Raw genomic sequence first — 23020 nt, forward strand, 5'->3', positions numbered from 1 at the left:
TTTTAAATCCCCGGCTGCTGAATACTACAGAGAGCAGTTCAGGAGAACTGCCAACGGCCACGGCTGAACTCCGTCTGCCGGGACCAGGTGAGTATATATTTTTTTTTTATTTTTACACATTTCTGGATGAATTGCAGGGAAGGGCTTATATATTTAAGCCCTTCCCGACAATTCATCCCGCGATCGCCGGCAGCCCATTGCTTTCAATGGAGCCGGCTGTATTGCCGGCTCCATTGAATTCAATGGGCTAACATCGTTCTTCTCTGCCACAGCTGTGGCAGAGGAGAACGATCTTTATGCTGACAGTGCGGGGGGGGGGGTCTCACTCTTGCCACTATTGTGGCTTAATAGTGGGACCTGGGAACTTGAGATGCAGCCCAGCATGTTGCCCCTCGCCTGCCCTATCCGTATTTGTGTCATTGCCATCACTTTCGTAGCTTTTGAAGATTTGCACAAATGAAAACCTTAGAGAGCATCGGCGATATACAAAAATGCTTGAGTCGCCCATTGACTTCAATGGAGTTCGTTACTCGAAACGAACTCTCGAGCATCACTGAAAGTTCGACTCGAGTAACGAGCACTCGAGCATTTTGGTGCTCGCTCATCTCTATTCACCATCACTGCTCTATACACTGATATGTAGAAGCCAAACACCAGTCCCTATTTCCCTTCCTGCAACCTCTTTATAAATGTTCATTAACCTCAGCAGTGGCAGAACCACCATAGAGGAGGCCACATGGCCCACGATTTCCAGGACGTCGTGTGTTGTACCTACGTTCCGCTGGGAGATTCCACTTTCGCCTTCAGAGAGCCAGTTGCACCAAAAATTTAATCTGATATCAACAAGAGTTGATCTACGATCTAGTAGGAAAAGTTTGCACTACTACGGTGTAACCTGTGATCTTAGTTCAAATCTATGTGCAATTTGATCGCCCAATTCGGCTGATCAAACTAGTTGAAAGTTTAGCAGCCGAAATTCAAGATAAAGAACTCAGCTGATGGCCTGATAGGCTTTTACTGGGTGGTGAAATTACACCCACGTTTAGTGTTGGTAGCGGTCAGGTTTTTACTATCTCTATGTATGGTAGCATGCTCACCTGACTATAGTCCCCAATCGCCGTGCACGATGCATTACTTCTAGGTTCAACCTTTGATTGTAGAGCAAGTGAATTTGGTTTTGCAAATCTTAGATCAGAGTGTTGGTGTAATGCCTTTAACTTAAACAAAGTTCAACAGCTGATTGCAGCTTAACTAAACCTGGAGCAACCGCATGGTTGGTGTGAACCGCCCTAAGGGATACTACAGATTTTTATGTATTCAAATGTACTACTGAGTTATACAGAAAATTCGTAACAATAGATGCACATTAATGACACCTCTATAAGAAATGGTATAAGGGTCACATTAGTGGGGTCAATCTAGTGAGTGAGACTGAATAGGTCCTGGTAACATAAAAACGAATACATGGCTACCTATAGTGGGAATCTGTGTTTATTATGAGAATCTGAGAGTCATCAACTCTAAGACCTGCTTATATTTGGCAATAGTGGGAGTCCCACCTGCTGGACCCCATTCAAGTGACTCTTCGCGACCTGTCTGCTAAAAGTCAATCTTAGGATACCCATTTAACTCATTGTGCAAAAACAGTACTAAGCAGCCACCCACTTAATATAAGGAAGGAGTGTGAGTGGTTGTCCATCGGTACCTTGCACCTGTGCGGTGGCTCCTACATTTAGCAGTTTGGCTGTCTGCATGTTGAGAGATGTGATGTTTTAAGTATTTGGCAGCTTTCTGTGACCTTTTTTTTTTTATATTGATGACAGTGTAGGGACTAGAAAACGAGGACCCTTGACGTGGGTTGTGAGCTTATTTAAAATATTGTATGGTACATACTAATCCATTGCATGTTCTCCCAGGGTCTGAAATATCCCGGACTCATGCAATTTGCCCCTGAAAGGCATGGAGAAATATTCCTTCTTGACTTGAATGATGAGAAAATCCATCCATTCTCTCTGCGAATCAGTAAAGGATTTGATTTGTCTACATTTAACCCTCATGGAATGAGCACATACATTGACGAGAAGGGTAAGAACCCTACATATCGCAAAAAATGCTCTTGCAATTGGGGTATTTTTGATTCATGTGTCCTCTGTAGTTACATGGTGGTTTCTCACACAGACTGAAGGTCCATATGAAAAAGAACTGCTTTATGTTGTATTCTTGTTTGTTCTCACGGGCCAGAATAACACACCCAATGAATGGTGTCTGTATGCTGTTCGATGCCTTTTGTGCCCGATTCATTCGGCTGTATGACTGCAGCCTTATATTGATAGATTTCTGTTTATCCCTAACTGACTTTACCGTGTCTTGTATAGACAATACCAGTCAGCATAGCAAGCTCTGCAGACACTGAACAAGCAGGGAATGCCGAGATATTTCAACTCTGAAACCTGGAGAATTGTGAATACTAACCTTTTTTTGGCAGATTAAAGGGCTTGTTCTAAGTTGGCATTCCCTGTTCATATACCCTATAATACTCCTTTTACACTGAATGAGAACTACATGATTTTCATTAAGACGGGCAGATTCGTTACTGAGAATTATTCACTTCCCGTTCACGGTTTCACATTCCTATGTGAAGCACTGAACGACAACTGTTTAAACGGAACGATAAATAAATGAGCCAACGATGATTTTTTTTTTATAGTCCTGCAGAAACTGAACGACAAACAAAAAGCGCATCATTTTCATTCGTCACTCAGTCCTCAGCTCGCATTTAGACTGAATGATTGTTCATTTTCGTTTTGAATGATAGTCATTCCATCTAAACGCACCTTAAGGGCATATAAACCTGATAGAGTCCTCAGCTTATTACCCCTTTCTGTGTTCCAGAATGGAGAACCACTCAGCAAGAGCGTCTCTTGTCCTGGTGGACCTTCTGCCATTGTTATGCAGCATTTGAGATGTCAGACTGGCTATGGCTTTGGCTTTCTCTGCTGACTGCAGGAAGTGCCAAACGAAAGACTTGGGTCTATCAACTTTTTTTTAACCTGAGGCTTACAATATCAAAGATACTGTAAGTCTTGGCACAACTCTTTTAGCTCACTATGTAGACTATGAATTGCTGTTCAAAGGTGAGGCGATTGTTGTCAGCGTTCCAAGGTCTCCCGGTCTTCTTTGATTTCTACTTCATATTGTTGGCTCTCATAGTTGCAGAACGTGTAAATCCTGTTCCTACAGACAAATACCGAAATCTTTATAGATTGGGTGGAGAATAAACTGTAAAACCGCAGGTTTTATTTACATTACCTCCTGCTCATGACCAGTGGTCTGCAAATCACAGGGTCCCATGTCCGGGGACACAACTCATACTTTGTATCTCTATCAATACACAGAAGCAGAAGAAACACTGAACCAAAAGTTGATATTCTTTTCTACAGTATGTAGATAAATTTAATCTATTGTTCCCTGTTATCAGCCCTTTTCCTGGAGGATATCTATATACAGGAGATTTATAACTTATAGCAGCTGTACATATATAATATACAGGAGATACCCAGGTTACACCAACGTGGTCCATATCACTATATATACAGGAGATGTATACATTTATACCAGCTGTACATATAATTATACAGTATACAAGAGATGCCAAATTCATACCAGAATTCTCTAGATCACTATATACAGGGAGATCTACATCTCACTCTATATAGTGATCTGGAGCATGCTGGTATAACCTGGGTATCTCCTGTATATAATTATAGATGTACAGCTGGTATAAGTTATACAGTATAGCTTATACCAGCTTTACATTTATAAGTATATACTGCACATATCTTGTTACACTGAATGGTCCACTCCCCTCATCCGCTATCAGCCAACGCCGCTATCAGACCAATCACGTAGCTGGCATTGCACTGATAGGCTGCAGTCTCTCAGTGGAAGAGAAGATTGTGTGCCGGGGGAGTCTGCAACGTGGAATTGGCCACTGGCTGCCCCAGGTAATGGTCCCCCCTCGTTAAGTGCCACCCAGGGCCTGTTCGTGGTGGTAAAATAATATGTAGCATGGGGCCCTGTAGGCTCCCTTAGCTAAATGTGCTCTTTAATATTCTAGTGGTTTATGAGGTGTCTTATTCTTCCTCTCTATTTTCAGATGACTCGGTCTATCTCTTCGTGGTGAATCATCCACATTACAAGTCTACGGTTGAATTATTCAAGTTTGCAGAGGAGGAAAATGTTCTTGTGCACCTGAAAACCATTAAGCACTCAGCGCTGTACAAGTACGGGAAAGACTGAAATAAAAATGTAGTTTTTCTGGTTTAGAAAGCCCATGTTCAAGTATTGTACACATACTCTGTTAGTGAAAGAGGATCCACCTTTCTGCATTCTTATCTATTAGCCAGAGTAGAGAATAGTTACAAAGAACATCTCTCTGCAGGACCCTGCTCATCAATACTTTACATTAGTTTTCAATGTGTAATGCTTCATTTCCCCTGTTGGAGTGCTGTAGAGGAATCAGTCACTTATTGCCAGGCTCCCTCCTTATATTGCTGATTAGGACAATGGGACTCCCAGTGATGAGGCTTTTTTTCTCTCTTTTGGTGACCTTTTTTAAACAAGGCTTTATCCAAAGTGGAGAACCCCTTTAATTTAATATTTTGCTAGAATACTGTAAACCAGCAAAAGTGGGAACTGTTGTACAAGTTAATGTTCCTACACCCAGGACATTTACTTCTTGTAGACCTAAGCTGTCCTTATGATACATGGATGACTATTCATCTGTATGGCGTAATATAATACATTTTGCCTGCAGCACCTGTTGTAGTCGAAATGCCTGTTTGATTACAGTAGTCTCCAGCAAAATCATCTGTTTGCTGGGAGCGCTACTAGAAACTCTTGTCCAATAGATCTTCTGGAAAATGGCAATGAAATAAGTCGAGTATTCCATTATTTGCCCCAAAATGCAGCAGAGTTAAAGCTGAAAGGCTCAGCTATTGCACAGCTTTGTTTGACACTTAAGGTCCTATTGTTCGCTCTACAAGTCAGCCGTGTAAAACTGCCAAAGTTCACCCAACGGATAAGTGAATGCTTATTGGCTGATCGGTGACTTTCAGCAAGCATGAAAATGCTTGCTGATTGTCTGGACATCTCCCCATGTGAATGGGAAAATGTATAGCCAGCCTATGGAGACAAACTAATGTAAATATGATCATTCGTCCCTATAGACCGATTCTTGGCCCATGTGAAAAAAATTAACAGTGCCAATCGACACCTCATTAGATCGGTCAAGAATTCCGCTGATGTGAAACGACCCTTAGCAGCGCTCACCATGTATTACAATGGTATCCGGGTATTTACCCTGGACTGCACTTATTTATAGGAACATGTGGAGGAATGAAGAAGCTTCAGACTGATACATTTTTAGTAATGTTTCTTTTTTGTCTTCCAGTGTCAATGATATTGTTGCCGTTGGACCTGAGAGCTTTTATGCCACGAATGATCATTACTTCACAGACTTCATCATGAGATTTTTCGAGATGTTCTTTGGCTTAAAATGGACTAATGTGGTGTATTACAGTCCAGGAGCGGTCAGACAAGTTGCCACTGGATTTCACAGCGCCAACGGGATTGCCATGTCAAACGACAAAAGGTATCTACCCTTCAGTATTACAGATCTGCCATTTGTTTCATGCAATGCTTTGTCTGCAATAAAATAAAAAGGGACTATCGCCTGAAGTGCCCTCCTATAACTGTAATCTGGTTGGATAGTCTGGGGCGCCCCCTGTAAGAGCAGTCTGGCTGCATAATCTAGAGTGCCCTTTGTAATAGCAGTATGGTTGCAGCGTTTGGAGTGCCCCCTATAACAGTCTGACTGTGTAGTCCGGAGCTTCCCCCTAAACAAACAGTCTGGTTGCAAAATTGAACTTTTTCACCAGGGCCCATGAATCTCTAGCTTGTGCCCCTGCACAGGTCCTAATGTAATTAAAGGGGTTGTCCCGCGAAAGCAAGTGGGTCTATACACTTCTGTATGGCCATATTAATGCACTTTGTAATGTACATTGTGCATTAATTATGAGCCATACAGAAGTTCTAAGAAGGTTTTCACTTACCTGTTCCGTTGCTAGCGTCCTCGTTCCCATGGAGCCGCCTAATTTTCAGCGTCTAATGGCCAAATTAGACGTGCTTGCGCAGTCCGGGTCTTCTTCTTTTCTCAATGGGGCTCCGTGTAGCTCCGCCCCGTCATGTGCCGATTCCAGCCAATCAGGAGGCTGGAATCGGCAATGGACCGCACAGAAGCCCTGCGGTCCACCGAGGGAGAAGATCCCGGTGGCCATCTTCAGCAGGTAAGTAAGAAGTCGCCGGAGCGCAGGGATTCAGGTAAGCGCTGTCCGGTGTTCTTTTTTAACCCCTGCATCGGGGTTGTCTCGCGCCGAACGGGGGGGGGGGTTGAAAAAAAAAAAAACCCGTTTCGGCGAGGGGACAACCCCTTTAAGGGGACCCAGTGCAAGATATAGCCTGGACAACTGTAGCACCTAGAGTGATGTTGCGTCTCTCTGCATCTGATGTCAGATCAGACATGGAGAGTATCTCACTTCTATATCTGTAGTTTGACGAGTCTCAGTTTGGAGGGGGAAGCAGCAGGTACATGATGCCTGCAGATATCTTAGAGTCCCACAAACCAGGTAACGGTAGCATTTGTCTCCTTGCAGGTACATCTATGTCGCTGATGTCACTGGTCACACCGTTAACATTTTCGAAAAGCGTGCTGACTGGTCACTGACTCCAGTGAAGGTAATACTGAGTATAACAGGCGGCGTACTATCTTTGATTCCACCTGTAATAGATGTTATGGATATAGCAGATGCCGATCTCAAAGCCAACCGCTTCTGTCTCTGTAGGCGCCACACCAGTCATGTGTCACCTTTGGCCCCTGGGAAGCTCATTTGCTTATCTGCATACTTTCTCTCTTCAGCCAGAGCACAGGCCATTCTGAGACCCTTCACCTTACTGATAAACAGCCCTAAAGTTTTGACTTTCTTTCTAGTAGTAAAATGTTGGATAGAAATGCCTGATGTAGAATATCTACTGCACACCCTCAATCTTTCATCCAAACACCTCACAACAGCTGTCTGTGTATAGCTTTCTGGCTTGGCTTTCCATCCACAGTCCTTGTTACAAGGCTTGTATAATAAGTCTAACACTGACTTGCAGGAATGCTGACTTCCAATAGGTGGCGCTGCAGAGGTATTGTTTCATCTCCCTTATTTGCATATTATCCAGAGAAGCATGAATGGTCTTCTAAGTCTCCTCACTCGCCTTCTAGGTGCTCTCTTCAAGTAGAAAAGATAGCATTCATGACTCACATCACAGGCCTCTTGCTAGTAAAGCCAGAAACCAACTGAACGCTGAGGGGCAAACACCCCAATCTGTTGTGGATTCTGGCTTTTAAGCCTTTCCAATCCAATTTATATCCTGGTTTTCCTAGGGGGCTTACTCTTTTTCTGCCATTATACAACGGCGCTATCTGCTGGCTAAAGCCAGTACTGCATGAGGTGACACGTTAGATAGGCTCCGACAGCAGAGAGGCTGGCAATATACAGTAAGAGAACCCCGACGGACGTTTTCCAACATCGGAGCTGTACAGCCTTAAATCATAATGTCTTCAGAGGTCAGACAGTGGATGGGAAAGGGTTAATTCCCAGTCATTGTTACAAAGAAAGAGATACACTAGATAATAAAAAAAGGTCCTGCGCTCATAGGATCCACCTTTTTAGATGGAATAATATAATTGGAATTAAAGACTTCCTTTGGAGGAGGGGGGTATGATGTCCACAGATCCCCCTCCAAAGCCTAGTTGTCCCAATAGATGTGACTATTAACCCCAAGGTTTAGGTATTCCTCCTGTTTATTCACGGTTTAAAAGATAAGGCAACGCGTTTCAGTGCCACAAGCCATATTTACATATGCATAGTGTCTGTATAAATAGTCTTACCTGTTTCCAGATACCACAGCGTCCTCCTCTCATCCCGGTCTTGGGGAACGGAGGGGGGGGGGGGAGTGGTTTCCCGCGCTCGTCATCACGCCGCTCTCACGTGTGCGTCATTGACGTCATCACGCTAATCACGTCTTTGACCGCGTGAGTGTTATCACATGATTGCCTCACTATATACTTCCGTTTATGCGTTCCATTTGACTGGTTGTGTATTCCATCTATACGAGCCTTGTATAGGCTTCCTTATCTAAAAAATTTCCCTTTTCCCTCTTCCCTAGTAACTTATTTGTATTGGAATGTGGGCAATATAGTTTTTAATGGCTTTGTTCCTTCAAAACGTAATGGGGTTTGTCGATAGGGTCTTCTTTAAAAAGGGATCCTCTTTAATGAGATTCCAAGGTTTCTTTATAACCGCTTTTATTTCTTTATGTTGGGAATTCTATTTTGTTATGAATCTGGATTCTTTTGAGGATTTTTCAAACTTCTCTTTAGTTCTTGTTACTCGAGGTCCAGTTTGTAAAGTTTTCTGATATGCGGCTTCTATTAGGTGTGGGGGATACTTCTTTTCTTTGAAACGCTTCTTCAAAATTAATGCTCGTTCCTTATATTCTTTTATATCAGTGCAGTTGCGTTTTATTCGGGCAAATTGGCCGTAGGGAATGTTAGTCTTCCAACTTTTTGCATGACAACGGTTAAAATCAAAGTAACTATTCGTAACTAGAGATGAGCGAGCATACTCGCTAAGGCACATTACTCGAGCGAGTAGTGCCTTAGCCGAGTATCTCCCCGCTCGTCTCTAAAGATTCGGGGGCCGGCGGGGGAGAGCGGGGAGGAACGGAGGGGAGATCTCTCTCTCTCTCTCTCCCTCCCCCCCCCCCCCCCCCCCCCCCCCCCGCTCCCCGCCTCAACTCACCTGTCACCCGCGCCGGCCCCCGAATCTTTAGGGACGAGTGCGGAGATACTCGGCTAAGGCACTACTCGCTCATCTCTAGTCAGGAGGAATGAACAAGAACTTAACTGATGTATTAAGGGTCTGTCTCTAGAGCCACGGCGCCAGTCTCATCATAAATCTAATGGAATACACAATCAGTCAAATGGAACACCTAAACGGAAGTATATAGTGACGCGATCATGTGATAACACTGACGCTGTCACATGACTGGAAGCGCGACTACGTCAAAGACGTGAGTAGCGTGATGACGTCAATGACGCACACATGAGAGCGGCGTGATGACGAGCGCGGGAAACCACTCCTGGAAACAGGTAGGACTATTTATACAGACACTATGCATATGTAAATATGTCTTGTGGCACCGAAACGCGTTGCCTTATCTTTTAAACCGTGAATAAAGAGGAAGAATACCTAAACCTTGGGGTTAATCATATCTATTGGGACAACTAGGCATTGGAGGGGGATCTGTGGACATCATACCCCCTTCCTCCAAAGTAAGTCTTGAATACTTGGGACCAATTCCAATTATATTATTCCATCTAAAAGGTGGATCCTATGAGCGCAGGACCTTTTTTATAATCTAGTATATCTTTCTTTGTACGGGGGTATGCTCCATGGGAGGACCCCTGTAACTCCTGCAGCTCTCCCCTGTTCAAGTGGACGCCATCATGCCTAGGATCACACCAGGAACGATTCCCAGGTGAGACCGCTGGTACCCTAGGGTACAAAGCTGTCTGTGCCAGGTGAGACTATCTTTGGCGCTTCCCTAACTTTGTATAAGTCATTGTTACAAGGCTTGTATAAAGAGTCTAACATTAACTTGCAGGAATGCTGCCTTCCAATAGGTGGTGCTGCAGAGTTATTGTTCCATCTTCCTTATGAGAACATTAGAAATGATATTGTGGTGCATCTACCCCACCACACCATGCGTTATACCTACTTGTCCTAGATTGGTGCCATTATGTATGAATGGAGCAATCCTCCTTATACTGTCTGTGATTTCTATACCAGGTGGTGCAGTTGGAGACACTTCTTGATAACCTCTTCGTGGACCCACTTACAGGAGATATCTGGACAGGAGCTCATCCAAATGGCTTAAAGCTGTTAAGTTACAACACCGAAAATCTTCCTGGATCAGAGGTCAGTGTAGAAACTATAGGAGTATGATATCTGGGATCTCCAGCGGTCAACTGGGACCTGACAATAAGTGTTCGATTTCCCTACAGTGCCATCACAGGAGAAATTAAGTATTGCATGGTTGCCATTCCTATCAATAGACAGTACAGTTTCTCCAGAACACAAGGCATTCTTTGTATTCATTTTCTTTTCTACTCAATTAATGAGGATCCTGAACAGAGGATCTCCCTTTATTAACCCAGAATTCCCTAATAGTATATACAATAGGTTTTCTAAACCGAAGTCTCTTTAACCCTTTCCAATTCAATTTTGGATCCCGGTTTTCCTAGGGGGCTTACTCTTTTTCTGCCGTTATAGAAAGGTACTATCGGCTGGCTAAAGCCAGTACTGCATGAGGTCACCCATTGGATAGGCTCCGACAGCAGAGAGGCTGGCAACATACAATAAGAAAACCCCAACGGATGTCTTCCAACATCGGCGCTGTACAGCCTTAAATCATAATGTCTTTAGACGTCAGACATTGGATTGGAAAGGGTTAACCCTCCTCCCCCAGCAGTTTTGGACAAGTTCTGTAGGAAAATGACTAGCTCATTCTACTTTAAGAAGCTGTAGTTTGGGTTTCGTTTACAGCTCTTATTTTTAGCATGTGTGGAGAGGGAAGGAGAGAGACCACCAGTGGCAGCAAAGAAGATCTGTGATTCTTTTGTATACCCCGTGGCAGGGATGACATGTATTTTTGTTCATGATATACCCCCTCCCCAATCAACAAAAAGCACACTTGCTCTCTGATTGCCACATACAGGGTTTTTTTCCCAGAAAAGGAGTGAAATTATGAGGACTTGCTCATATCATCACTTTTAAACACTATTTCTTACTATGGCATCTAAAGTTTTACAGAAAAAAATGAAAAGAACAAAAAACAACCTACACAAGTGGTATCACCACATCCATAGCAGCCCAAGCTATAAAATAATATATGATTAGTCAAGCAAGAAAAATTTCAATTAAACAAAATGCCAGTTTCTGATCATCCCAGGCTGGTTTCACATTTGCATTTGAACCTCCACGCGGAGGTTCCTTCAGAGATCCGGCTCAAAATAAGGAAAAAGTGCTGCATGCAGTGATTTTTTTTTTTAAATTTTTTTCCTCAAAAGAGCTGGGCAGCTGAGCGTACGGCCTCCTTTACACGTGCGACAAAGTCGCGTAATTTTCTCGTGATGCGACAATACTACAAATCGCATGTATGTGAAGCCCATGCTTTCCTATGGGTTCCTTCACCTTTGTGCAGTTTTGTAGCATGCAACATTGCTAGTCCAAAACCTCACTGGTTGCATGCGACAAGCAAGGTTTTGTAGCCCATGTTTCCCTGTGGAGCCTTCCTCGCTGTTGAATCACATGAAACACTGTTTTCATGCAATGCAACTTTTACAGTAGGAAATCCTACTGTCAAAGCTATAACCTAAGCTCTAGCTGCAGGGAAAAATTTTACAAAATGTATACATCACCTTAAAACCGCTGTCCAGTGCCACTGCAGCTTCCTCCCCGGTCCCCGGCACTGTTCTTCATTTCTTTCTTGCAAAATCCCCACAAACGCAAAGCACTGCCTTAAATGGCTGACGCTTAGCCTATTAGATCCAGCACTTAGTGAATGGTTGTGATTGGTTCATAGCTGAAATTTTAAATACAAGGGATTAGTTCGTGAATTGGCCAGGCCACTTAAGCCGTGAGCCCAGCGATCAAGGGTCCTCGTGTCTCGCGGTCCCTACTCTAAAGAGACACATAATCCAGCAGCACCGGACACAGTTCACACAGCAAGTGAATAATAAAGGCAACAGCAGCGCTCACATGGATTCACTCCAGACCAGTCCCAGTCATTCCACTGCAAGCAATGCAGGTGAGGAGCAGGTGGATGCAACAGCCCAGCTTAGTCAGGATCACGACCAACTAATCAGTAGAAATATACAGCAAAGACTAGGCAGCATCAGATGGATCTTCAAAACAATTTTCCAATCTTTATTCCTCCAACAAAGGTAAAACCTGCGACGTTTCGGTCACAGTTGTGACCTTTCTCAAGCATGGTTAACCAGTACAAACTGACACATATAAATACACCCACTACACATTAACAAACACAATTCAGGTGTGGACAAACCAACCCACCATTTAACCCCATAAGTGTATATACATACCTCACTTGGAGTAGCCCACAATTATGTGAGGTATGTATATACACTTATGGGGTTAAATGGTGGGTTGGTTTGTCCACACCTGAATTGTGTTTGTTAATGTGTAGTGGGTGTATTTATATGTGTCAGTTTGTACTGGTTAACCATGCTTGAGAAAGGTCACAACTGTGACCGAAACGTCGCAGGTTTTACCTTTGTTGGAGGAATAAAGATTGGAAAATTGTTTTGAAGATCCATCTGATGCTGCCTAGTCTTTGCTGCATATTTCTACAGTTCACACAGCAAGCAACAACAGGACACAAGTCACGCAGCAAGCTACAACACAGGAGGAAATATGACTGCACACCCTGGACACCAAACAGACACTGACAGGAGCTGGGTATATATGTGAGCAAAGACCTGGGGGATTGGCTAGCAGGAGATCACCACACCCAGCCTGCACAATCATGCCACACCTGAGGAAATGTGCTCCTAGAAACCATAGTACTACAGGTCCCAGCAGCACAACCTAACAGTAATATTGTTCTCTTGATTTATCATTTTCTCTACTTTTTAATCACTTTTTATCTTTTACAGGTTATCCGCATACAGAACATTCACTCGGACAACCCCATCGTGACCACAGTATATGCCAACAATGGCTCGGTCCTACAAGCGTCAAGCTGTGCGGCCGTGTATGACAATAAACTTCTTGTGGGTACAGTATTTCACAAAGCTCTGTACTGTCAGTTGTAACAAAGGACTTGGACACCAGAATGCTGCTCCGGAGGCTGAAGAACCACGTTTGATCAGAGAACATGCAATTTGTGTAATTGGAAGGAATATTCAACATGATGCCACTCTTGCCCAGAACCTTTTCAAATGCACCGAAGACCGAAAGCTATCATTCGCATGGCATGAAGAGGGCACATACAATACTTGATTCCTAAACTGGTTGGCACCACTCATTGTCTATAGTGGTATAGAGATAGAACATTGCTACCAGTGGCCAATGGAAACATTTCTTACAGAAACCGCTCCTCATCTGTCCATGGGTTGCTCCGGGTATTACGGGTCAGCTCCATTGAAGTGAATGGGGCTGGGCTGCAATACCCCATGCAACCTGTGGACAGATGTAGTGCTGTTTTTGGAAGAGAGCGGTCATATTTTTCTAATCCGGACGACTCCTTAATGTAGGACTTCCTACCAAATCAAATCCAATTTTGATTGTAGTTGAGGCTCATCAGGTCAGTATAAACAAGTACTGATGTAGCATGAATGAAATTGTCATCTTCTAATACAGGGCATCATCATTTCTCTGCAGCTTTCAAGCACCTTAAGGGGTGATAATACAATGGGTTAAGTAGTGTCGACTGACACATAGTTCTAATACTTTATACTGTAATGTTTATCAAAAATGGAGGAACTCCTTTAAAGGAAAACTTTTTATGGTGTTTTTATGTTTTGCACTGTATTTTTCTACCACTAGCTGGTGCTATAGAGTACTGCGTTACATGTGCCTAAATGAGTGCTTTAAAGGGAACCTGTCAGCACCTTTTGAGCCCTCTAATGTAGTGTAAGGGACTCAAGGTGAGGGGTCTGGGGAGCTATGTCTCATACTCACTGGGTCCCCTGTTCCGATGCTGTGCCCCTAGTAAAAATGCTCACACAGCCATCTGAAAAAAAGTCCCACTCGTTTATTGGGGGTTCAGTAGTGCAACAGGGGCCCCAGTGAGTATGAGATACAGCCCCCCCTTCCCATGCCCTCACCTTGAGTCCCATATCATATTGTATAGGGCTCAAAAGGGGTTGACGACTTTCCTTTAAGTTGCCCATAAAGATACTACTTTTATAACAGCACACCTTGTGGTGAGATTTGGTGCTGCAAGCAAAAATCAACAGTTTTTAATAGTTGTCACAAGGTAAAACCTACTATAATCCTGAAGGATAAAATGACAATTGAATGTATAGTGTATCATTGTGCTGCTGACAATGTATGAAACCAATACTTTTTAACAATTTCAACATTTTTTCTATAGGTGCTAATTCATATGATGGATCTAGTCTGTTTGTTTAATTTTCTTCATCTTTGTGGCCCTTCTCATGGTTAGTGGGGGAGGTTTATCAGTTCTGTAAATTCCAATGATATCTGATAGAGTAATGTCTTATGATCCATTCTAAACACTGCTATGGCGTCACCCACAGTAACATAACAGGAAAGTCTATAGTTACCTTGTCATCATCAACTGTAACTTGTAAAGAGTAGCTACACTTACAGATAACTCTGGTCCCCTCAGCTGTTTTTGACAGTTTTCGGTTCCTTCTGCAGCTGAAGATGGCCCTCATAGGAGTATGGAAGCTTCCTATAGACCTCTATGGACGCCTTCAGCTGCTGGAGGGATGTGAAAACCAGCAAAGACAGCCGCGGTGGCAAAGCATCCGAGTGAGTGCCGAAGCCCCCTAGCGATCTGTGGGTGTCTCAGGAATGGGACCCCCACTGTTCAATACCTCTGACATAACTTTTGACCTGTTGTAGAGAAATCTGAAAGTGTGGCTACTCTAACTTTTTCTCATTGGGGAAACCTTAAAGTAAGTTTATATCAAAACTTTACCAGAATTGTGCCCTAAATTGAGGATGACCTCATGTCACCATTACAAGCATGTTCATGCTCTGCAGCAGCTCATTGCTTCACTTTTAAAACACCAGTGTCAGGTGGCTGCAGTACAGCTGCGCTTTCAGGCCATATTCACAGCGAATCCACATGAATTTTGGCATTACTATGAGTGTCATCCGGGGGTGATTAGTTTTTCACGCATGTCAAAAAAAAACAAAAGTGGCCCAATTGTTGCCATTTAAAGCTTCCATTGAAGTCAGTGCGAGTAGGAGGGGGGGGGGGGGGAGCCGTACAAGTGTGCCATGGGTGATTTTTGGTTTGTGAAAACCATCAGTCTTTGACTAAAATTGAACATGTGAATGACTGCCTTCACTTTAATGGGTCCAGACTTGGGCTGAACTCTGACATTACACTTTGCAGTGTGATTCCTAAAGTTCAAATGAGCTGAAACTGAATGTGTGTGCGGGGCGGGGTAGGGGGGGTGTTTAGACATTGCTAAAGTCCTCTCAGTGCTGTGACAAATAAGCCACGCTCCCTACTGAAAAATCACGATTGAAGCCTGTCTGTGTAGCTTTCCATATAGCAGTCCTGTCCGTACATACATGAGGTTTCATCTGCATGGTCGGGATAGAATTTTTAAAATTCCGCGTTCCCTGCAATAGCCCCCACTGCCCCCCCACACCAGGTAGTTTTACAGCTCTGATACTGACCTGTTATATTTTTTTTCTAGTGATTGTCTTAAGCAGGTTTTCTAGATCGGTGATTTCTGTATGTTTGATACTTTTCTGGCTTTTTATATCTTGTATTATGTGTGATTTTTAGCTTTATTTTGTTAATTGAAACCAAATAAATTACTTGTAACGCTGGAGAATTGGGTTGTAAATTCAAGTTTTTAATTAAATTTCTGAACATCCTGTTTGTCCCATCAGTTATATGGCAGTTAAGTATCCATCTCCCATAGTTCCCATAATTGCCCGTCTTTGACATATGTAGTGTGCACAGATGCGGCAGCTCAGGCCCTCTTCACACAAGCGCATGCGAATGTGCACATGCCTGAGCGCTGCGTATTTGCCATATAAATGCTTTTTTGCGCACGAATCGGCGTATCTTACTGTACTTTTTACACCCGCCAAGCATGTTCATTTGTGCGTGGCAAACAAAGATACAGATTAAAATGGCTACAAAGTTTAATGAGTTCCAGATGGGTTCTTTTTCCTTGCGCAATTACATTCGTGGACATGAGGGCTATCAGTAAAACGCTGGAGGTCTCCTATTGACTTCACAGCGAATCACGCAGTCATACAAAGCACATGTAACATGTGGTACAAACGCAGTTGTGGACATGAGCTTTTACAGACTGTTTCACACATCGCCTATCGTGTTGTGCACATTTGTGCAACTCCATTGACTTCTATGGGAACTTCCAGTGTACAAATGCAGAGGAAAACGGAATAAGCTGCATTTTGGGGTATTTTTGTTTGTGCAACAGAAATGCACAGGTAGAATCCACGCATGTGAACGAACCAATTGAAATGAATGGGTTCTATACGTTGAGTAGTGCGCATGCATATATGCCTGTGTGAAGGGGGCCTTGCTGACCTTACTATGTAGCTATTGGTCCGAGCAACTCGGACTGTTATCGCACTTACAAACCTGAGCTCTATGCCTGCTATTGCATTTTTCACATGCTTGAAAATCGCATGGCACTCAGATGAAACTAGCATCTACATGCAAGTGTTATGCGGTTTGTTTGTTTTTTCACCCCCCACTATAGGAAATAATGGGCAATACTTAAACAAGAATCGCCAAAAATAGGACATGCAGACTATTGTTTGGGGGAAAAAAATATCTAAAGAAATTAGTAATTTTCTCGTATGATATCTGACCATATTGCAGTTGGTCAAAGATTGTGCGTGAAAATCGCCCATGTGAATGCACCCTTCAGCCTCATGTGAACGGGAAGGTCTGATTCTGCAGCGGGAGACCCTGCTTACCTATGTGTGCTGGCATTGCCCCTCTTCCAGCCTATCTGTACCGTGGATGGTCCACATGACTCGTTGTCGGACATGCGCAGTGTGTGTGTGTGTGTGTGTGTGTGTGTAATATATATATATATATATATATAACCTCCTGCTTTTCTAGCAGAACCCGCAATTCGTCCATAATGTCATTTGCAGATGGGCCGCGGGTTGGACGGCTTTCATTGACTTTATTGGAAACCGCCTGTGCAGGAACCGCACTGAAATGGAACTTGCTGCGACTTGTTTTCTGGACCAAAACGTCCGCAAATCAAATCCACATGGTTTAATTCAGTTGCGGACGCCCATGTTTCCCTATGAGCGGCTTGAACTGCGGATCATCCACACGGATTTCCCAATTCAAATTCACCTGTGGACATTGGGCCATACTGAAAGAGCCAGTTTAGGCTTCCTGACCCTCCCAGTTCTTCACAGGCTGCTGCTGACAGTGAAAGCACATTTATAACATCTCTACTGAGCAAACTACGTAGATGGATGAAGAATGTACATTGGATGGAGCTATTCGAGTAGATACATTTCTGGTCTGCTAGGAGCATTGGGGCAGGGCTTCTGCGGCAGCCAGTTGCCTTACAGCCCGAGACACTCTTGGGGTAAATGGTGGCTCTCCGGGGGTCCATATGAAGGGATTCTTTAAAAACCTACAATATTTCTTACCATTTTGCCTGCAGTATTTCACAGGAAGCCTAGGTGGACATTAAGAAGGAAGAGTTGGGAAATGAGATGATCTTCACCCTGGAACAACAGAACCATGCATCTAAAGCAATGGATTCGGGTTACTGACAATCTCTTTGGTTATAAATAGAGATGAGCGAGCGTACTCGTTCGAGTATTAGGGTGTTCGAGATGCTCGTTACTCGAGACGAGCACCACGCGGTGTTCGAGTCACTTTCATTTTCTTCCCTGAGAAATTTGCGCGCTTTTCTGGACAATAGAAAGACAGGGAAGGCATTACAACTTCCCCCTGCGACGTTCAAGCCCTATACCACCCCCCTGCAGTGAGTGGCTGGCGAGATCAGGTGTCACCCGAGTATTAAAATCTGCCCCTCCCGCGGCTCGCCACAGATGCATTCTGACAGAGATCAGGGACAGTGCTGCTGGTGCCGGAGCTGCTATAGGGAGAGCATTAAGAGTGATTTTCGGCTTCAAGAACCCCAACGGTCCTTCTTAGGCCATAGTCAGAAATCGCAGATCGCACCTATCTGCGATCTGCGATTCCTGTTCTCTTCTCTATATGCGCTCAATGGGGCCGGCGGCAGCAGCGCCGACCCCATTGAGAACATATAGACGACAAATCATTCTTCTCTGCCACAGCTGTAACAGCTGTGGCAGAGAAGAACGATGTTTGCCCATTGAATTCAATGGAGCCGGCAATACAGCAGGTTCCACTGAAAGCAATGGGCTGCCGGCGATCGCGGGATGAATTGTCGGGAAGGGCTTAAATATAGAAGCCCTTCCCTGCAATTCATCCAGAAATGTGTAAAAATAAAAAAAATATATATACTTACCTTGTCCCGGCAGACGGAGTTCAGCGCGGCCGGCAGTGGGTATGAAGGGGGTGTGAGTCAGACCTGCCCCCTGATTGGCTCAGTCATGTAAGGACACAATTCCCTGAAGGTGTAGCTGTATCCTTAACCTTTTACAGGTTTGGGAATCGTGTAAGAAACAGCTAGGCATGGATATAATACTACAAACAAGATACCGTATATACTGGAGTACTAGCCGGCCCGAGTCAATAAGTGTTGTTTTTTGTTTTTTTTTACCACAAAAAATTGGTAAAACTTATTGACTTGAGTATAATCAGAGCTATACTCGAGCATATATAGTAGGTGAGTATTGCTTTTTTTTTTCTTTTTTAACCTATCACCCGGCGTTTGTGTCTACGATGGTGCGGCAGTCTTCTTCCCGCCGTCTTCTCCCTGGCTTGCTTCTGAAATCCCCACAGTCAGCGCTGTGCTTGTATTGAGCCAATCACAGCCAGCGCTTGATAAACCAATCACAGCCATTCAGAATGACATCACTGAATGGCTGTGATTGGTTTATCGAGCCATGGCTGTGATTGGCCGGCGCTTGAACTAATCACAGCGCTGACAGCAGGGATTTCAAAAGCAAGCCAGGGAGAAGACTGCAGCAGCGTGATGGGGACAGTATGGCGCTGGGGACCCAGACGCTGGCTGATAGGCGAGTATTAAGGGGTTTTCTTTTTGTTTTTTTTTAACCTCACTCGAGTATAAGCCGAGGGGGGCTTTTTTAGTACTTTTTTTTTTTTTGGTGCTGAAAAACTCAGCTTATACTTGAGTATATACAGTAGATATATTATCACCATTAATATTACCTCCAAACAGTTACTGAACAAAACAGTACAAGGACCAAATAATACTGTCACACACTGCTCACATATTACACCACAGTGACTGAATAATACCACCATACTGTTACCGAATAAAGTCCACTATACAAAGATGAAATATGACAGCCATATCACAGTAGATACCAGCTCTACACAGACTGTGTGAGTGATTTACAGTACAGTTGCATCCAGTGATCACAAGTAACGTGACTGGAGTCATACACTTTAGCTTTTTTTTTTCTTGATCAGGCCCAGACCACCATGATGACTTCACCCCCAAGTCTCCAGACACGAACACAGCCGTCGTCAGTACCAAAGCTAAACTGGGATTCATGGCTGATAACCTGGTTCCAGTGCATAGCAGTTCAGTTTAGTTCACAACACCACTGCAAACGGAGGTGACTCTTGATGTCCAATGCCGCACACGTAATGAGCGCCGTGAGATTAAATGTCCTTCAGTCAAGCATCTGCAAATAGTTCTGACAGACACAGGGGTGTAACAATACTGCCACCTGTCTATGGATGACGGGCAAGGAAAGTGAACTGCTGGTGGTTGTCAGAAGATCAGGTGAGCCTCTCTACTGGTGGTCTGTAGGGGTCATCCTGAGCCTGGTCACCTTGTGTGCCCTCACACATCCGCTGGTCCCAACACCTTCTAACAGCCTGCTCAGTATGGCCCAGGTGGGGGGCAATTTGTCTATACGACGATCCAGCTTCTCGTATTCCGATAATGCGCCACCTCTCAGACTCTGGTAACTGAATGAAAGATACGGAAAGCAGATTTCTGTTTCTCTCGTTACTCTCCAACTTAGCAATTGGGTTTTACACTCTTACAGGGGCCACAACACAAAATTGAAATCCATGTTCCAGGACCCATAAGGGCCCATGCATCATACCTTCGTGTAGCCTTCCTATTATAGTACACTAGTGTTATTTCAATATAGGACCCCAGTAGTGAGATATAGCATTGGATTCAGCTTTTTGACTACACCCTGTACAGATTAGTATAGTATACAGGTATTATATTGATTGGTGCTTGTGACAGGGCTAACTCTTTGGGGGTTGTGAAGGCTATGAGCATAAAACTTGTATGTGTGTGTATATATATTTATATATTTCATCCTGTCTCCTATGAACATCTTTGATATACGCTTGTACAGTCATGTGTTGTTTGCACAGCAAGATTGCATTGTTACAGGAATTAGAAATAGAGAATAGTACTCAGCAAAAGTATATATAACTTTCATTCTTCTTTATCTTCTGTTACACTGTTCAAAGGTCAGCGGAATAGTGTCCAGTAAAGACAAGGCCTTAATGAGTAACTGCTATCTATGTAAAACATATGACTGACTTAAATGTACACTTATTGACAATAGACCACTCTCCTTTAAAATCTATATATATATATATATATAAAATTGAATGTATGTGTGTCTGTGTGTCTGTGTGTCTGTCTGTCTGCGTGTCTGTCTGTCTGTGTGTTTGTCCTTTATGCGCTACTACACCGTTCATCCGATCACCATGAAACTTTGGGAAGTTGTTGAGTACACTCCTGGGAAGATTATAGGCATAGTACATTTATGCTATGATAAATGGCGCACGTGCGAGCATCATCGACAGTTACGCCCCCCCCCATGTAGATCGTTCAATTTCCATCATTGCCACTAATTCTCCCACTTCCCGATGTCGTAGAAACATGAAATTTGGCACGAGCATTGATTATGTCATAAATAGGAAAAGCTAATGGGTCCCAACTCGATTATTCAATTCTAAGCGCAAAACAATTAGCGTCCAAATTTTACGTACGGAATCTAATTCTCTCACTTCCCAATGTCATAGAAACTTAAAATTTGGCATAAGCATTGATTATGTCATAAATAGGAGAAGCTAATGGGTCCCAACTCGATTATTCAATTCTATACGCCAAAGAATTAGCGTCCAAATTTTACGTACGGAATCTAATTCTCTCACTTCTTGGTGTAATAAAACTTGAAATTTGGCACGAGCATTGATTATGTCATAAATAGGAAAAGCTAATGGGTCCCAACTCAATTATTCAATTCTAAGCGCAAAACAATTAGCGTCCAAATTTTACTTATGGAATCTAATTCTCTCACTTCCTGATGTCATCTATATATATATATAAATGAATGTCTGTCCGTCCTTTATGCATTACTACACCATTCATCCGATCGCCATGAAACTTTGGGAAGTTGTTGAGTACACTCCTGGGAAGATTACTGGCATAGTACAACTATCCTACGATAGGTGGCGCGCGTGCGAGCATTGTCGACAGTTATGCCCCCCAGACAAGGATCATTCGATTTCCATCTCAAGCACGAAAGCAAAAGGCATTACGAGCAACGGGATGAGTGTTCAACTACAAAATGATGCATCCGCCGACCGTTTCGCAAGACAACTGCTGGATATTGAGAATGCTGAGGTATGAAAGCTGTGCTGTGATTGGTGGCTATATATTATACTGCTGAGGTAACATGAAAGCTGCGCTGTGATTGGTTGTTATATATTATACTGAGGTAACATGAAAGCTGTGCTGTGATTGGTTGTTATATATTATACTGAGGTAACATGAAAGCTGCGCTGTGATTGGTTTTTATATATCATACCGCTGAGGTAACATGAAAGCTGCGCTGTAATTGGTTGTTATCTAGATATATAAAAACGAATGTATGTATGTCTGTCTGTCTTCGCAGCAACGCGCGACGGGTAAGCTAGTACTATATAAAGAAAGATGTTTTGTAATAAAGGTAGATTGCTTTAAGACACGGTCATGATGTCCATTGCTTTCTCACGACGGCCGCCGTCTGATTTGGAGCCTCACAGCATATTGACGGAACATTGAATTTCCCTAACAGGGTGGTGTTAATACAGGTTGCAGGTCAAGTTACTGTATACTGTTCATTATGTTCTCCAACAGAGACCACAACTCTAAAGTGGTCTTCATACTCTCTATATCCTCTGTATGCTTTCAACAGCAGTGAATACTCAGCAAATTCACAGCGCCCAAATCTGAACTATTTAGGCGGATTGTCGTGGATTTTTGAGGGGATTTGCTGTGGGTTTGATCGTTTGCATTTCAGAATCAGCAACATAGGGGCTCATTCACACAGGTATATTTTCTGTCCATATGTTTTATGGACATAGTATGGCCAGCATAAACCCCACTGATTTGCATTGGGGTTATACAGATGAGCGAGTTTTGTTTTTTTTTGTTTTTTTTAAATGCACCAACCAGTTGCATGGGGAAAAAAAAATTTGCAGCGTATCCTACTGTGCTCCGTAATCATGGAGCAAAATTGCCCATTAAAGCCTATGGGATCCCAAAAAATGCAGTAAATACACAGTTGCTTGTATATTCATTGCGTTTTTACACATGTTGCCAGGAGCCAGTGGGTAAAAAATACTGTCATCAATTGTTTTTTTTTTTCTTTGTGCACATGAAAAAATGCAGCGAATATGGAGGCAACACGCATGTAATATACATACACGAAATACGCAGTGAAAACAGTGCGATTTTCATGCACCAAATATGCATACAAACGTGTGCCTGAGCCCTAAATTGACGTGCTGCAGATTTGGAATCTGTAGTTCAACTACCCCGAGGATTCTATGTGAAAATTTCCCATTCTATGTGGACGAGATTTTTTTTTTTCCAATTTCGCTGATATGGCCCGTACTGTAAACGTGCAAATGCTATGGACTTTCCATTAAAAAAAATCTGCTGCAGAAATTCGTCAGCATTGACGGC

General features: G+C 43.3%; 1 protein-coding gene across 1 annotated transcript in view; it reads left to right on the forward strand.

The window, feature by feature from the left end:
* The window catches only part of LOC136586975 (serum paraoxonase/arylesterase 2-like), a 40342-nt gene extending 25325 nt beyond the window's left edge, over positions 1-15017 (forward strand). Inside the window, exons 4-9 of the mRNA XM_066585346.1 lie at positions 1917-2085; positions 4157-4283; positions 5453-5653; positions 6714-6795; positions 9960-10088; positions 12848-15017. Coding sequence (XP_066441443.1) covers positions 1917-2085; positions 4157-4283; positions 5453-5653; positions 6714-6795; positions 9960-10088; positions 12848-13006 — 867 coding nt within the window. The 3' untranslated portion in view covers positions 13007-15017. The remainder of the gene's footprint in view (positions 1-1916; positions 2086-4156; positions 4284-5452; positions 5654-6713; positions 6796-9959; positions 10089-12847) is intronic.
* Positions 15018-23020: the final 8003 nt, after the last annotated feature.

Source organism: Eleutherodactylus coqui, chromosome 12, assembly GCF_035609145.1.
Source record: "Eleutherodactylus coqui strain aEleCoq1 chromosome 12, aEleCoq1.hap1, whole genome shotgun sequence".
In the NCBI taxonomy this organism is placed as follows: Eukaryota; Metazoa; Chordata; class Amphibia; order Anura; family Eleutherodactylidae; genus Eleutherodactylus; species Eleutherodactylus coqui.